Genomic DNA, 18,388 nt, shown 5'->3' on the forward strand with positions numbered 1-18,388 from the left:
ACTTTGTGTGGATATATTTACCTTATACTAATACATTTAGCAAACGACCAGGACAGGTGCTGTTGCGATTTTTTTTGCAGGGACTGAAAACAACTGTAGCAAATACTCAGCTGTGAAAGTCACTATGTCTTAGGTCACAAGACCTTGCAGAACTCCATTTTATAATGGTTTTATCTGATTTATACAACACCTGTTAAATTAGTTATATTAGGTTTGTCTAATTCACACAATAATACAGCAAGATACAGTATCATCATTACTGAAGTTAGAAAATGATACATGAAGCACTGTGTGCTTGTCTATGACAGAGAGGATATTGCCAGGAGGGCCAAACATACTCATTCTGGCTCCAATAACAGTACGTTACGTAGTTTTAACAGATTTCATTGATCTTCGCCCTTCAGGGGTATAACAGAATAATATCTAATATATCTCATTTCAACACCTCTCATGAACAGTTTTCCACAAACCAGATTATTATTATTCTTTGAAAGTTTATAGCCGTCTTCCAGGACAGAACGAATGATAGCTAGGAGGAACAAGCTGACAAGTACATGATTCTTAATGGCAGCTCTACCATGTAAAAACCTGATACTTTGGCACTTCAAGTAATGTCACCAAGATCACGTCATTCCATACACTTCATCATGTCATCCTAGATAACAAAACCATATATTACAAATTCTGCAAGATAGTCCACATAAAGGGGTTGTATAACAGGGGGTCCTTACCTTGCTAGAAAAAAAAGGTTCATCCAGGGCTGATCTTGTGTACCCGTGATTAGAGCATTGTTTCATGAAAAATGTCTCTCTAGGTAAGATTTGTGAGAAGACTCCCCCAGAGACCAATGTGGTATCCATCTCATACACTGTTAGTCCTTGGAGTCTTTATAGAAGCAAATGCCATTCCTATGTATCCATATTACAGAGCCATAGTGTGTTTTAGTGCCAGTCTGAAAAGATGGACACCACTGGAAAAAAGCCCACTTGAATCGCTATTTCTTTCATTGCACTCTTGGACTCTATTTCCATCTGAATCCTGTGTGAATTCTGTTTTTCAAGGATTGAGGCAGAAGAACTGATAGAAGAGCCAAAACACAATGTGAACAGCCCCTTATGCCAGAAACTAGCTCACCTGGCTCTTCCATACACAGGAGCCCTTTTGAGAGAGATATTGCCAGAAATATCTCTGGTGGCAGCTTACCTCTTAGAGAAAAAAAAAACATTTTTTCTATACTGGAGCTTTATCTCCCCAGAAATCATCTGTCGGGGCCTTCATACACATAAAAGCACTCCCATCAACATTTTGATCCTCTTAAAGGGAATGTGTCACCCCCTGGGCGATATCAGAAGTCTACTATGGGCATACAGGGTATAGAAAAGTAAATCTATACTTACCTGTATGGCCCATAGCTGAGGTATGATTGCAGAGAAATCTGCTTTTATAAAGTCTGTTTTCCAGAGGCTTGGTGTCCGGGGGATGCCAAGCAAACCCCTCTAATCTGCTTACTATTCCCCTAAATCACCGCCTCTGAGCTAAATTACCATATTCCCCCCTCCCCTGCACGTCACAGGGCCCTGTGATGTGACCTTCTCTGCCTCCCCTCGCGCGCATGCGCAAAGCGCCGCTCCCGTGGAGCGCGCTTTGTTTCCCTCCGGCCCCGTTTGGGTGCGTACTGCGCCGCAGCCTTGTATTGCGCAAGTGACGGTGAGTCACTGAGACTTCCGCTCCACTGGCAGTACACAGCCAAATGGGGCCGGAGGGAAACAAAGCGCACTTCATGGGAGCGGCGCTCTGCGCATGCGCAGCATGGGAGGCAGAGCAGGGCACGTCACAGGGCCCTGTGACATGCAGGGGAGGGGGGAATATGGTAATTAAGCACAGAGGCGGCGATTTAGGGGAATAGTAAGCAGATGGGAGGGGTTTGCTTGGCGTCCCCCGGATGCCAAGCCTCTGGAAAACAGACTTTATAAAACCAGATTTCTCTACAATCAGACCTCTGCTATGGGCCATACAGGTAAGTATAGATTTACTTTTCTATACCCTGTATGCCCATAGTAGAGGTCTGATATCGCCCAGAGGGGTGACACATTCCCTATATTGCAATGATCATACTATATAGCACTGTATACTTACAATTGCTGATTTTGCCTTTCCACCCAGTTAATTCTTCTCTTTTCTCTGCTCTGCGTAGAAACAGGAACTCTCTAGCCCCTGCAAAAATCAGTCCCCTCTTCCCTGCCAGGGACTTTTGCAGTGACTCATAACTCATACAGAGAAAATTGACCTCCTGTTTCTACATAGAGCTTAGAAGGATTCAACTAGTCAGTGTTTAATCATGCGATGTCATAGACCAAATGGAAATAAGAAGAATTAGCTGGGTAGAAAGGTAAAATGTGCAATTGTAAGTACACAGTGCAATATAATATGATGATCGCAATATATTAAGAGTGCTTCTTTAAACTCAAACTCTTTGATATTTGTCTAATGTCTATGGGGGGCTTTTAAGAGCAGAACCCTACAATTGACAGCAGAGCCATATCTGTGTGATGAGGCACACCAGCAACATCTAATGAACCCTATTGACTATAGTGGGTTCTGTCAGGTTGGCATCTGAAAATTAACTGGACAGAAAAGTGCGGTGTATTTTTGGCTTGGATCTACGACGGAGGAAATTCAGCCCACATGTGAGCAGGGCTATACAGGCACCATCAGAATTTTACAAACATTTACAGGAGCCTTTATTCTGGTAATGGACAGGGCAGTTTGACAGTCTCTGATTGATAAAATATTTTCTGCTGTACACATCAGCCAACAAGTCCCAAAGGCGCCTACAAGATGTCAGGATCTAAGTATAAACTCACTGGAGATCAGCGGTGCTATCATCACTGAAAAGTGCAATTCTGAAAATCGGAGATTTGCTTCTTTTACACTTTCCTGATATAATCAATAACTGAATCCGCTCACAGGGAGCTTCACTCCGACAAGTAACAGGATAACATGCAAACAAAGCAGAAATGCAACCAATCATCCATTACATTAAAAAAAAAATCATATTAAAGGGGTCTGGTCCCTGCTTGTATTGTTCTTCACAGATTCCAGGAAAACATTTATTTTACCTCATAATGAACAAGAAATAGTAAGATCATCCTTTCGGCAAATACAGACAAGCAGTGGAGATCAGCTACGACATGCACCTGGAATTCCCAAGATATTCTATACTCCGTATTATAAAGAGAACATGGCATGCTTTACATTCTAGGGTCCATCCCTCCTACTATAGTTGCACTTCACGCAACAAAATTCCGTGACGCTTTATAAGGTTTTTCACCGATTGCCAGCTCTAGGTCATTTTCTTTTTTGTCATATCATACTCACCCATTGATCAAGGTCAAACAAGACCACATCATCAGAATACTTTGCTCTGTATATGGACAAACAAAAATTGAGTACGTTGAATTTCTCACAGAAATGTTGGTTGTAATTGCTGGACATTGCTGCCATCTGAGTACCCGGTCTTAAAGGGGTTGTCTATGTAAAAGATAACAAACTTAGTGATTTTCACTTACTGGAATCCAAATCGATCCAGCGCAGGGCGCTCCATTGTTTGCGCTAACACAGGATGAGGAGGCGTCACCATTCCACCATCAGCTGGCCTGCTGCAGTGGTGAAGTCACTTAATAAGTGGCTCATCCGATGTTTTTTCTGATGACGCACTGCTCAACCCACCTGACCACTGCAGCCAATCACAGGCCTGAGCGGTCCTGCTGCTGGTGGAATGTTGATGTCAGCACAGACCATGGAGTGCACAACGCTGGATACAGGTGGGTGACAGTAAATATCAATTACTTTGTTATTTTTTAGAGATGTAAACCCATTCAAGCATATTACCTGGTTTTTCCATACTTTCAGAAAAAAATCCAAAAAATAGATTCAGGGCTAATGTGGGTCTTTTGAAACATCAGTCAGTCAGTACATCAATACAATAGTCTGTATTCTGTGCCCCACTGACAAGATGTAAATGGTTGTAATTTTTAACGATACAAGGAACCTGTCTCACCTTTATTTCATTTTTACATAGTAAAGAGATAAGTGACCACGGGAAATATGGGTCGTAGTTCAGTGGTGACAGTTTTATGACTACAGGGCAAGGATATGGCAATTACAACAGATGATTCATACACACGTAAATGTGCAAGGTAATTTGGTTTAGTCATACGATATTACAAAAACTGTGTTGGTAAATGCCCAGGTGGACACAGGTTAGATGAATCTCCTATGATCACTTACAAGTGTCCTATGACTAAACCACATGTAGACAAGAGGTTGACCAGTCCAGATGTTATTGCCAGATCACAGCCTTCTTCCAAGATTAGACTAAAATAAGTACAATTATATACATTTCCAGGATAAATAATCATGTAAAATAGAAAAAGTTATTTTTTCTTCTCCAATTTATGAAAAGAAGTTGCTCCAGATTGATTTACTAAGCAGCCCAGGACGTGGAGCTGCTCTCTGATCATTATTAGAAGCAGATTTTGACCGCACCCTTAAGACATCAAAGCATGAACTGCAAAACACGTTGACAGCAAGTACAGGCATGAGGTTCATTTCAATGGACACGCAGTCTTTCATGTAGAAAAACAGACAAAAACAAAAAGGCCTTTTCCAAAATGAACCAACAAATGGTATGTATGTGCAGCTGGCAGCTTTATTCAGCCAATATTGGCATTCGTAGTGATATTAGATCCCCATTCTGGCACAAGTTTTTCTGGAGGTGGAGAATATTTTGCCAAGTAGAAAGACTTTATTAGATGGGTTATAATAATAAAAGTAAACCTTGTATAAAACCAAAAGCTTTAATGTTCTGCGGAGTCAGAAAGTGGTAAGGCTGGCCACACGCAGGGGATTTAACTCACCCATTTTACAGGTTGACCACTGACAAAGTGTTAACAGGATCCTACAATTCGACTGTTATCCAGAAAAAAACTTCTAGCTTCTATATTGGGGAATTGTATAAACTTGTAGCTTATTTCTCTCTGTCTTCCTTGCTTCTGTCATCAGATACCGAATGTATCGCACTAGGAGCAGAATACAGGCTGCCATAAAGTTGGCCATCACAAGATGTTGGCAGACCTCCCATTCAGGAAGCATCCATTTTTGTTGACTCCACAATACACACACGTTTGCTCAAGTGTCCTTGTCTATTTCAGAGGTTAGAGACCCCACTGGCAGCTATTTATCTCACACCCAAACAAAGGATTAGGCATGTTCAACTGCAACATGCTTGATCCCTATCTCACATGGCCATCAGCGAACAGTTGGCAGGTTCCCCCCATGCATGAAATCATTAGCTGAAGTTTCTTTCATGTGTTTGGTCTTAATATACAAATGTATGTTCACCACAAGATCATCAAAAGTTGAGGATCTTATTTGGAACATTTGCTTTTATAACGCTTTAGAGACATCATCGCCGTCCCCATCGGGGCTCAAAACCTAAATTCCCAATCAGTATGTCTTTAGATTGTGGAAGGAAACCCACGCAAACATGGGTAGACCATACAAATTCCCAGCAGGTGTTGTCCTTGATTTGAATCCAGGACCCCAGCGCTGCAAAACAACAGTGCTAACCACTGAGCCACCGTACTGCCCATAACACAAACCATGCTACAATTCCATGTATAACGCCAGTTATAAAAAATGTGAGCCTTGACAAATATTCAACCAAGTGATAACTAATTTGGAGAAACAGAAAAATTGGTAACAATTCCCATAACTGTATGAAATCACAGGTAGTGAGCATTACATTGACTTCTGACACATATAATAACCTTGGGAAAACAGAAATACCCGCAAATACATAAATAATGGGGTAATAACGATTACTATAGTCCCTGTGGAAAATATTAAATCTGAAGAAATATTGCAGTGTATGTTGGGCTTAAGATGTTCTGCTGCTTCGTACAACACTCAAGAGACCAATCAGTAATAATGAAGGTGAATATTCAGGGTTATTAGATATTTAGCACATAGGTTCCATTATACTGTATGTCTAGTCTCCAGTATTATAGAATAGATATTTACAGCGATAACACAATGAGAACCAGAAAATAAATAAGTTACTAAGTTATACTAAAGTAATAAACATCTCTGAATGATATACAGCTAGGCATACAGAGAAAATCAAGGGTGAAACTGACGTGCCAGGGCTCATTAACACTGTGAATTTCCTGTATACGTCACTGTACAGTGTCAGCAGTTGTGGAGGTGATTCATTGCTCTGACTTGTGCTTTCAGGATAGTAAGGACTTTAAATTACAAATATACTAACAAAAAAAATCCAGATCTTGAGTTGCCCTCCTCTGTCAAGTCAAAATTGTTTAATATTTATTTCAGGGAATGCCGGATGACCACCGGTACAGACACCACTACAACTTATCATCCAGCTTTTTCAGAATTCTACATTTTAATTTCAGATTTGGAAAAAATTCTGAGACAGGCGCCCCTCTGTGAGAGTAGTGATGGTGGCCAGACTGGTTGTCACTCACATATCCCAGAAACAGTAAAGCCAAAATTAAATTGTAACATAAAAATGAGGCTAATTCAATGAGGAGTTTTTGAAAAATACTTTCTTTTAATCACTATCAGGCCACGTTCACACGTTCAGTATTTGATCAGTATTTTACATCAGTATTTGTAAGCCAGAACCAGGAGTGGGTGATAAATACAGAAGTGGTGACGTGTTTCTATTATACTTTTCCTCTGATTGTTCCACTCCTGGTTTTGGCTTAAAAATACTGATGTAAAATACTGACCAAATACTGAACGTGTGAATATGGCCATAGACTTAGATATATAAGTCTGCTGTTTACGTTGTACAAGATCTTGCAGGCAATATTAGTCGCATTGCTGTGTTTCTCACCATATGTCATTCCTTTTATTTCCAGGTTAAGCAATAATCACTTGTACAATTATAAAGAAACAGCTGATAAAATGTATGTATATATGTAAAGCATATATTCTTATAGACGGCAGCTGTTGCATGGTCAGCTGTAAATGTTTGCCTTGTAAGAAATATTATTATTTGTAACATTAATAACATCATTATTAATATATATGTTACGGTCAAGGTAATGCAGCCATGATCTTAGTGTGCCTTTTGTGGTTACAGGCTGATTTATTAAAAATTCCTTTGAGCAGTTTCCAAACTAATCCTTGACTTGTCAGCTAGAGTAAAGTTTGACAAGGGTTAATGTGCCAGCGACATCAGCAGGGGGCAGTGAGGTCTGGCTCCTCTTATCATCCCTTACAACATAGCAAAGGTCACCAGACCAGAGGCAATGTCTCTCTCCATTGCTGTAAACAGGCACCTGGATCCCCATGCTGCATGGAAGGTGCTGCTCAAAGTCACCTAAACACAGCAGAATATTTGTCGTTTTACCAGATCCAGTTTCCAATGTGTTGAGGTCACAGAAAGGTGACGGACTACCCATTAATGCCAGAGCTTGGGATTTCTGTTTCCATACAACATGCAGAGCATTTTGTGATACATTATTCAAGTCTTTGAGAGGTGTTCAGTAAACGTATTCTAAAATATGTCTATTCTGGAAAAACTGGGTGACAACAGATATAGATACTTATACAGATAATTGCATTTTTAATAACTTGATGAAAGAGGAAGACTATAAGGATTTTTGATACTTTTAAATTTTTGTTTTAGGTATACACAGACATACATGCACAAACATGTATAAACATTAATATATATATATATATATATATATATATATATATATATATATATATATACACACACAGTGGTGGCCAAAAGTATTGGCACCCCTGCAATTCTGTCAGGTAATACTCAGTTTCTTCCTGAAAATGATTGCAATCACAAATTCTTTGGTATTATTATCTTCATTTAATTTGCTTGCAAGGAAAAAACACAAAAGAGAATGAAGCAAAAATCAAATCATTGATCATTTCACACAAAACTCCAAAAATGGGCCAGACAAAAGTATTGGCACCCTCAGCCTAATACTTGGTTGCACAACCTTTAGCCAAAATAACTGCGAACAACCGCTTCCGGTAACCATCAATGAGTTTCTTACAATGCTCTGCTGGAATTGTAGACCATTCTTCTTTGGCAAACTGCTCCAGGTCCCTGATATTTGAAGGGTGCCTTCTCCAAACTGCCATTTTGAGATCTCTCCACAGGTGCTCTATGGGATTCAGGTCTGGACTCATTGCTGGCCACCTTAGAAGTCTCCAGTGCTTTCTCTCAAACCATTTTATAGTGCTTTTGGAAGCGTGTTTTGGGTCATTGTCCTACTGGAAGACCCATGACCTCTGAGGGAGACCCAGCTTTCTCACACTGTGCCCTACAATATGCTGCAAAATTTGTTGGTAGTCTTCAGACTTCATAATGCCATGCACACGGTGAAGCAGTCCAGTGCCAGAGGCAGCAAAGCAACCCCAAAACATCAGGGAACCTCCGCCATGTTTGACTGTAGGGACTGTGTTCTTTTCTTTGAATGCCTCTTTTTTTTCCTGTACACTCTATGTTGATGCTTTTTCCCAAAAAGCTCTACTTTTGTCTCATCTGACCAGAGAACATTCTTCTAAAATGTTTTAGGCTTTCTCAGGTAAGTTTTGGCAAACTCCAGCCTGGCTTTTTTATGTCTCGGGGTAAGAAGTGGGGTCTTCCTGGGTATCCTACCATACAGTCCCTTTTCATTCAGACGCCGACAGATAGTACGGGTTGACACTGTTGTATCCTCGGACTGCAGGGAAGCTTGAACTTGTTTGGATGTTAGTCGAGGTTCTTTATCCACCATCCGCACAATCTTGCGTTGAAATCTCTCGTCAATTTTTCTTTTCCGTCCACATCTAGGGAGGTTAGCCACAGTGCCGTGGGCTTTAAACTTCTTGATGACACTGCGCACGGAAGACACAGGAACATTCAGGTCTTTGGAGATGGACTTGTAGCCTTGAGATTGCTCATACTTCCTCACAATTTGGTTTTTCAAGTCCTCAGACAGTTCTTTGATCTTCTTTCTTTTCTCCATGCTCAATGTGGTACACACAAGGACACAGGACAGAGGTTGAGTCAACTTTAATCCATGTTAACTGGCTGCAAGTGTGATTTAGTTATTGCCATCACCTGTTAGGTGCCACAGGTAAGTTACAGGTGCTGTTAATTACACGAATTAGAGAAGCATCACATGATTTTTCAAACAGTGGCAATACTTTTGTCCACCCCCTTTTTTAAGTTTGGTGTGGAATTATATCCAATTTGGCTTTAGGACAATTCTTTTTGTGTTTTTTCATTGAAGACAAATTAAATGAAGATAATAGTACCAAAGAATTTGTGATTGCAATCATTTTCAGGAAGAAACTGAGTATTATCTGACAGAATTGCAGAGGTGCCAATACTTTTGGCCACCACTGTATGTAAGAAAAATAAATTGATATGTTATGTGAAGACATTACTACAGAAAAGAGACATAATAGGGAATACTCACTGGGCATTTGGATCGTGTGAATGGTGGTGAACACTGCGACAACTGAGTATTATCTAACAGAATTGCAGGGGTGCCAATACTGTTGGCCACCACTGTATATATATATGCATACACACATATATATATAACACACACATATATATTCACACATATCTATATCTATATATAGATATACATATATATACAAATAGCATATATATACATACACATGTATATATACACACACTATATACATATATATACAGTATATATATGTATACACACACACGCACACATAAATATATATATACACACACACAGATATACATATATATACACAGTATATATATATACACACATACATATATATATACACAAGTGCACACACACAGATATACATATATATATATACACAGTATATATATACACACACACAGATATATATACACACACATGCACTAGAAATCCACTGTTCCCTTCCAGTGTGTTATCATTTTGGAATCATCACATTCAGAATACACATCTGAATTAAAAATGACCAATACAAATCAGAAAACACATCTGACAATTTTTTCCTAATGGTACAAAGGATTTTCTTAGGCACAATGCTTATTAATCTGAGGGGTTAATATTAGTGGTACAGACCAATAGAAATGTTAGCCTATAGGCAGCCTTACAGTGTAGTTACAGTAGATTGTATATGTCATGACTAGGAACCAGGGAGTTAAACACATAATAACTCCCATCTCTTATAGACCTTTTGCCTAATCTTTTTATGGATTATAGATTGCTTTTTAACACCTCTGGAATAATCATTGTTGTTGATGTGTGCTGGATCCCCACTGCCTTAGACTGTACATGTAGCAGATTGTATCACTAGTTGTTACAGAGATACAAAGTCATGTAACAAACTGCTGCTTATAAAACAAATAGAAGATGGGGAACTCCACAAGGCTGTAGTCAAAGATGAGGCGTGACAAGAGTGTACAGCACACAGCAGTTACCCCTGGAGATACAACTCTCCTCCCTTGCTTAGAAGCTGGACCCCATGGGCAGAGGCCCCTCCATGCCTGGCTTAACCCCTTACACTGCACTTACCATATGCAAAGGTTAGTCTAGGAAGGGCTTCGTCTGCTGATTGTACCAGCAGGACAGTGGCAACAGTTTGTCCCAGGAGAAAGAACCATGTCCAAGTCCCCATAGCCAAGCCTGGAAGCTTCCCTCCTATAATAATCCAAGTGGTGTTTCTTGCTTTCCTGACTTCTTCTTTCAGGATTTGTAATCCAAAGTCGAGTGGATCTGGAGCACAGTATGGTGTGTGTAAATGAAGGTTACAAAGTTTCCAGAGTGCTGCGTCTATGATCCCGCCCAGCAGAGCTCTCCTGCTGTCCTCAGGCCTCCTCCAGCCTCTCCTCCTCCTCCTCCTCCTCCTCACTGCTACTCACAGACCTGTCACAGAGCAAGAGAAGAAAAAAAAGAAAGCGAGCTTTAAAAAAAACTCCACAAAGTCATTGGGTAAGAAGAGAAAGAGGTAAGATTTCTTCTAGTACAGAAGACTGCAGAGACTACTGCCATGAACACATCACTCAGCATAGTAGTAAAGTCATCACTTCTGGTTAATATAATAAAATATTACAAATGTGTATTATCAATGGATTTTGCCTTCTTTATTTCTTGTAAGGGCTCGTGCATATGGCCGTATTTTCGGTCCGAGTGCAATCCAACAAAGCATTGAATGCAACCAATGTTATGCTATGAGGCTGTGCACGTCAGATTTTTTTATTTGGACTGGGGAAAAAAAACGCTGCATGTCCGAGTTTGATTTGATATTCGGATTGCACTTGGCCATGCAAGTCAATGAGTCCGTGAAAACCATCGGACTGCACTTGGATGACAGCTGAGTGCAGTCCGATTTCCATGGAGTGACAGGATGGAGAGAGTATTGGATCACACTATGCTCACACTGATTAGAGTTTGATCAAAGTGTGATTTGCATAATCGACCCGATTCTCTCGGATGAGAGAATACACGTTTGTGTGCACCTAGCCTTAGGCTCCTTAGCAACTCACATTATATTGCACAAAGTATACTTTGTAAATGCATTATTACACCCAGGTTCAGACTGGCCCACAGCCGTATAGGTGAATCCCCGGAGGGCCCCTTTGCAGGAGTGAGCCCCCAACCTACCTATATCAGCAATAGTTGGGACAACACACCCGATTCACTATGTCCAGACATAGGCAGCATCTCATCATTCATTTACCAAATTACCCAGTTTAATATTCTATGGAATCACATGCAAATTTATGAATGAGGGTAATGCAATAGTTACAAGTAGCTGAACAGTGTACCCCCGGAGTCAATGTTCCTGGTGGGCTCTTGACATCCCAGTCCAACATTGATAGCACCACAAAAAAAATTTAATTCACTTAAATGCAACCCTATAAGAATACATTACGTTATGATTCCACTTAATTATATTACCTGCTCATGATTTATCTGTGTGGAGCACTAGACTATGGGAGTATTAACATCACTGATTTTCAATACAAATCGGACCACACACTGACCTAAGTCAATGGTCCCATTCAGATGAGCAATTTTAAAATCGGAGTTTTCATAGCAGAAAATGATCAGAAACCCAAGTTTTTAGGTGTTTTAAGTTTTTGAGGACGATTTGGATAGTTTATGCTCCAAAAACTCCTAAAAAATTCCCAGTCTGAACATACCCTTAGGGTATTTGCGCGCAAACGTTTTTGGAGTCGGTCAAAAACGAGTTTTCTAGAGGAAACTGCATAAGGAAACGCTCCTTCTTTGGGAAGTTTTTAATTTCCTAAGGCGATTTAGAAGAGTCATTCAAGTGTTTTTGACATGTTGTCTTCCTAAAGCAGTTTTGCAGCTTTGGACTGTGATTGGGCAATGTCTCGTTCGGAGTGTGGTCCTTCGTTAGATGCTTCATCGAAATGTTATGCTCTTTTTTTCTTAACCTGAAGCAGAAGAAAAATGCTGAATATGACCAACAAGTAATTTTTACTGTGGAAATGAATAGGAAGTGTGTATAATACTTTTTTTTTGTGTTTTTTTCAGGCTTTTTTCAGAGTAGACTCAGTTCAAAAGACTTCTCAAAATCTCCGTGTGCATATAACCTAACAAGAATTTTACCTAACTCCAGTGCTGGATTTATGAGTGCACCGATTACTATTGCAGTTTAATTTCCCTGGTGCAGCTGCTGCTTTTCTGTGTGTGCTAAAAAGGACTAAAGAGCATGAATCCATCTCTGTGTGCAGTGTAAGGCCTCATTCAGACATCCGATTTTTTCACTGACGAGAAAATTGGACTGATTATTCTAGTCAAGACTCTGATCAGAGAGTGGTATGAGTGTCATCCGATTTTCTTATACGTAGAGAAATTTAAAAAAAAATTCCCTACCTTTTCCATTTTGACCATACGTGAAAATCTGCACTCGGGGACCGTTCCCATGCCACTAGCGCTGACGTCAGTGAGGTGAACGGAGTTCATTGGCTATGGGCTCCGCTCACCTTATTGACGTCACCGCGAGGAACTGATGCTGAGCTATCACGCGCAGCTCAGTGTCTCTTCTAGATGCCAGGCTGAACGGTCGCATCATGCCACCGTTCAGCAAGGCATCTAGATGTAGCAGAGATAGTCGCGGGACAAATGGATTATCTTCTCGTCGGACAGGTGAGGACTATGGTGGTTTATTATTTTTTAATAATGGGTAAAAGGGGGGGGAGTGTTTATTTCAAATAAAGGTGTCAGTGTCTTTCTTTCAATTAAAGGACTTTATTCTGGCTGTGTATTTTTTACAATTTGACTATGGGGTTAGTAATGAAGGCATCTTATAGACCCCTCTCCATTACTAACCCCTGGGCTTGATGTCAGCTGCCAATAGAAAGATGACATAAACCCCAATACCATTATCCCACCAGGGCAAGCTCCGGAATTGGTGCAACTTATGGATGCGTCATTTCTGGGGCGGCTGAGAGCTGATGTTCTTCGTCTGGGAGGGGGCCAATATCCTTTGCCCCTTCCTCACCTATTAATAGCCCTCAGCTGTCTGCCTAGCCTTTACTGGTTATTAACTATAGAGGAGACCTCACCTCATTTTTTGGGGGGGGTCCCCATTTTAATAACAAGTAAAGGCTAAGTATACAGCTATGAGCTGATATTAATAGCCTGGGAAGCTCCATGTGCATGTGTATTACCCCCTTCACGGGCTATAAACATCAGCTCCCAGCTGTTCGCTTTTCCTCAGCTGGTTATTAAAATTTCGGGAGACCCCACGACATTTTTTCTTTAATTTATTTAATTATTAGCTAAATACATGAACATTAAACTACACATGCACTGCACTAATTATTTATGTCATAGACATCTTTCTATGTATGTATTCTATGTACATATCTGTTCTATCTATTCTATTCTGATGGGTCATACTGTTAATTTATTGTACTCGGCTGATGAAATGTCGGGTTTTCTAGAAGATGGGTGCTTAAAAATCAGACAGCACACGCATGGTCCTTGTGCCATGCTATTTTTTTCTCGCACCCATTGACTTGCTTTGACGAGTCTCCGGTCGGGGCCACTTTAAGACGGCAGAGACCTTCTCGGGATCCATCCGCAGACCAGTCTCAGAGATAATATAGCCCAGGAACGTTAGAGAGGGCTGCTCAAAGAGGCATTTCTCGAATTTAGCGTATAGGCGATTCAGCCGGAGCCTTAGCAGAACCTGACGAACATCCCTCCGGTGTGAGGGCAGATCCGGAGAGAAGACCAAGATATCGTCCAGGTACACCACCACGCAAGAATACAGGAGATCACGGAAGATGTCGTTAACCAGCTCCTGGAAGACGGCTGGGGCATTACAGAGACCGAAGTGCATCACGCGGTGTTCGTAGTGACCGTCCAGGGTGTTGAAAGCCGTCTTCCACTCGTCTCCCTGGTGGATCTGGACCAAATTGTACGCCCCTCAAAGATCAAGCTTGGTGAAGATCTTCGCGCCTTTAAGGCGGTCGAACAGCTCCGAGATGAGAGGCAGGGGGTACTTATTTTTGATGGTAATCTGGTTAAGACTCCTGTAATCGATACAGGGACGTAGATAGCCGTCTTTCTTCTTAACGAAGAAGAATCCTGCTCCAGCCGGAGAGGTGGATTTCTGGATAAATCCCCTAGCAAGATTCTCCTCTATGTACTCAGACATGGCCCGGGTCTCAGCCAGCGACAAGGGGTAGATACGCCCGACCGCGGCGGTGAGGGGAACGGCGTCTCTGCCTGGCAGGAGGCAGAAACGCCGATGCTACAGTCCCTCATACACAGCAGACTAATGTGGGTTGAAATTGCCGATATCAACGGGTTTGGCTGACAGTCTAATGTGTAATGTGACAATCGGACTGTCTATTGTATCAGCTCTCTCATACAGAATATAGGAGTGCTCGGCCGAACAAGCTCTCCTGTGTATGGGAGAGCTAGCCTAAATGACTGTTGGCCGAACCATCATTTGGCCAACATCCACCTAATATGCATAGTGGGCTTTAGAGTCACAAACATGGACTTTGCTATGCAAACGTTCTCCAGCTCATGTCGTACATTGTTACATCTGAAATTTCAAACACAATTCGGTAATACTACAATAAACAGAATAGGGCGATTTTAATCTCTCCCATGGAAAATATCTATCACCTACCCTATGATTATAGGTTCACATAAGCGTATAAAACTCATTCAGAGTTTCATCCAGAAAACTTGGATGATTTTTTCTCACTTGTCATCAGTAGGCAGTCCGTACACAATCAGTTTTTTTACAGCAGCTATTAACCATTTACAGAACCATTTACAGTTTCCTATGTTCCAGAATTGTAATTTATCCTTAAAAATCGGATAATATACTGTGGCTCTGTATGGCATCCGATTTTCTTGCACACTCACACTCATACACTTGAATGAGAGAATGTCATCCTATTTATGGAAGAAACTAAAGCACGCTGCCATTTTTTCATACGCAGTGAAAAAAAACGGTCACCTGCACCGCCCCATTGAATAACATTGGCTCTAGTTCTGTCCGTTTTTATTTTCACGAATAGCACTCAGACCATATATTACGGTGGTGTGAACGAGCCCTTAGACACAGACAAACAGTGTACTGGGCTGTTTCCATTAGTTGTATAGCCTTAAAATAGAGTTGGCTATATACTTGAAAAAGCAGTTCATCCTCCAGATATGACTCCAGACTTTAAGCATGCATGCTCAGCTCAAGAGAGCATGCATGTTTTTATTTTTTTTGTATGAGAGAGGAATAAGACACTGCCAGACATTTCCTTTGGGTATAGGCAGGTGCTGCTTGTTAGGAAATATGTCCATGATTACTCTTTTTGGAATGAATTTTTTTATGTAAGATGTATTACAGATATTGGAAAAAATATACATCATATTAATAGAAAACCAACTTTGAAGCTAAAAACAAGTTTTGAAATCCTAATCCTCATGAATATATGAATGTGTTCCCAGGGGTATATTTCCTCAGAATATGGTGCCAGCTGCAGAACTCACCCGTACTTAATATTACTGTACAAATGTTTGGGTATCGACTTTCCTAAGGCCCTTCTCTGTGGTAGCGATCACATCTCACATTTACAATGGACGAATTATTTTATTTATTGCTATTTTATTGTTAAAGAAAGCAGCAGAGTCTAGACGAGCTGTCACGTCGCCAATAAAACGTGCAGGCTGCTTTATTTTCTGAATTCCTGCTCTATAGTCCTAAAAATGGGGATAAATCCTGACCCTTTTCTACATGTAAGGAGGAAAATCCACACCTGTTAAACACTTGGAGAACCTGTTAATGGAAGCATCAGATACGATGAATACTTCAAAATGTGGAGTCTTTGTCAAATAAATCACGTTTTCCATAAAAAATAATTGGAGGGAAAGCAGAACATAGTGCTTATATGAAATAGTAGATTAAAAGGCATTTTGGCTTACAGCACACCCTCTCCACCCTCCATCCTTATATTCCTGTGTTTACAGAGCTTTACTCTAAGCAGCTCAGATCTCAGCCCAATAAAACAGCAAGCCAGATTTCTTCTAAAGTCATTTTCAGAGGAGCTGAGCTGTTAAATTCCCAGCGCAAATGACTAAATTCTCATACCGGAAACACTGTCTTTAATGCTTGCTGGTGAATTTCTGGGGCTGCCAAAGGAACATCTATCCATCCATCTATCTATCTATCCATCTATCACATATCTATATCTATCTATCCATCTATCACATATCTATATCTATCTATCCATCTATCTATCTATCTATCACATATCTATCTATCACATATCTACCTATCTATCTATCTATCTATCACACAAAAAAGAAGCAGCACCATAACAGCCACAAAAGTGGATGCAAATCCTTTAGATAATAAACAAAATTGGCAGAACATTCGAGTGCTTTTAAAAGTTTCCATATGGAACTGAAACGCTGCATGTATTTTTTATGGGAGAATAAACTATTTTTTAACTTTTTCACTGGATCATTGTAGCGCTGCCAATTTAGTCTATCTATCTATCATCTATCTATCTATCTATCATCTATCTAAGCATTCCCTGGTTGATCGTTTCCACTGACTTTCTTTGATGATCTGTATTTTAGTAAGTATTCCAACCAGTCATTCTTTATTGTAATCTAATTCAGGAATTCTTCCACTTCATTACATCAGCTCAGCTAAGCAATTAGGGTATATTTACATGTGACAACTTTGTTTTAGAAATTTACGAAGCAGCTTTATTTATTTGAAGTGGGTGAAAAATACAGAAGTGGTGACGTGATTCTATTATACTTTTCCTCTAATTGTTACACTCCTGGTTTTGGCTATCAGATAATGGGGTAAAATACTGACCAAATACTGAACGTGTGAACGTGGCCTTATTGTGAACACAGGAGCAATCAAGGGAGTGAGTGCTCATGTGCATGGGAGAGTCAGCGAGATAGCTGCTGGAGGAACAATCAGCTGACAGCTATCGTGAGTGTATGGGCGGGCTTAAAGAGAATCTGTCAGTAGGTTCAACCCTTATAAGAGGCCATCTATATGGGCATGTAGGTCATAGGAAGCTGAATAAAATGATACCTTGATATTTACGATCCAATGTCTTTTTTGTCAGTTTTTCTTTTTGTTTTCTGCAACAACTTCTCTGTTTAGGAGGTGTTCCATTTTTGTTCCAGTCCTTAGTTCTTTTAGGGACCCCTCCCCTTATGCTATAGCTCTTCGTTCAGACTAGCCGAGGGCTAAGGCGGGTCTGTTCGCTAGGAACAGGAAGCCCGCTACATCGTAGGGAATCAGCTTAGTCTTACTGTAGGGACAGTTTTCCCCCTATCTTTCCTTAGTAAATGTTGCAGATCATAACAATTTGGAGGCATATTCTGTCCATAGATCCTAACTAGTGAAGAGCGAGCACTAAATTGCTCGGGTACTCGTTGCTCGGGTCGAGCAAATTGGAATACTGGGGTGCTCGTCCCGAGCAACGAGCCCAATATAAGTCTATGGGAAACTTGAGCATTTTTCAGGCGGCTCCCCCCGGCGGTCTGCAGAGGGCCTAAAAATTGCCCCAATTGATGGGAACAGTGCTCAAATGACATGGGAACAGCATGGGGAAGACCGCTGGAAGCATATCTGACTCCCAGGTCACTTCTGTCAACAACGTTATCAGAGTATTACGCCACTTTTACGGACTCACAATAAAAAATACAAAAACATAACCAAAATGGATTTTCCTGGGAAATATATTAAGGAACATCCTTTCCAGGGTAATGACTTGTATATAAGGCAAAATAAATAACCAAAATCAAAAATACTCCTCCACACCTTGGGCTATGTTCAC

General features: G+C 40.6%; 1 protein-coding gene across 1 annotated transcript in view; it reads right to left on the reverse strand.

Annotated features, from left to right (window-relative positions):
* The window catches only part of SEMA4B (semaphorin 4B), a 382,400-nt gene that overhangs the window by 52,540 nt on the left and 311,472 nt on the right, over positions 1–18,388 (reverse strand). Inside the window, exon 3 of the mRNA XM_073653213.1 lies at positions 10,602–10,952. Within this exon, the coding sequence (XP_073509314.1) occupies positions 10,602–10,704 (103 nt within the window). The 5' untranslated portion in view covers positions 10,705–10,952. The remainder of the gene's footprint in view (positions 1–10,601; positions 10,953–18,388) is intronic.

The sequence above is a fragment of the Phyllobates terribilis genome, unplaced genomic scaffold, assembly GCF_046119375.1.
Source record: "Phyllobates terribilis strain yellow unplaced genomic scaffold, ASM4611937v1 Scaffold_11__3_contigs__length_659146591, whole genome shotgun sequence".
NCBI classification, from domain to species: domain Eukaryota; kingdom Metazoa; phylum Chordata; class Amphibia; order Anura; family Dendrobatidae; genus Phyllobates; species Phyllobates terribilis.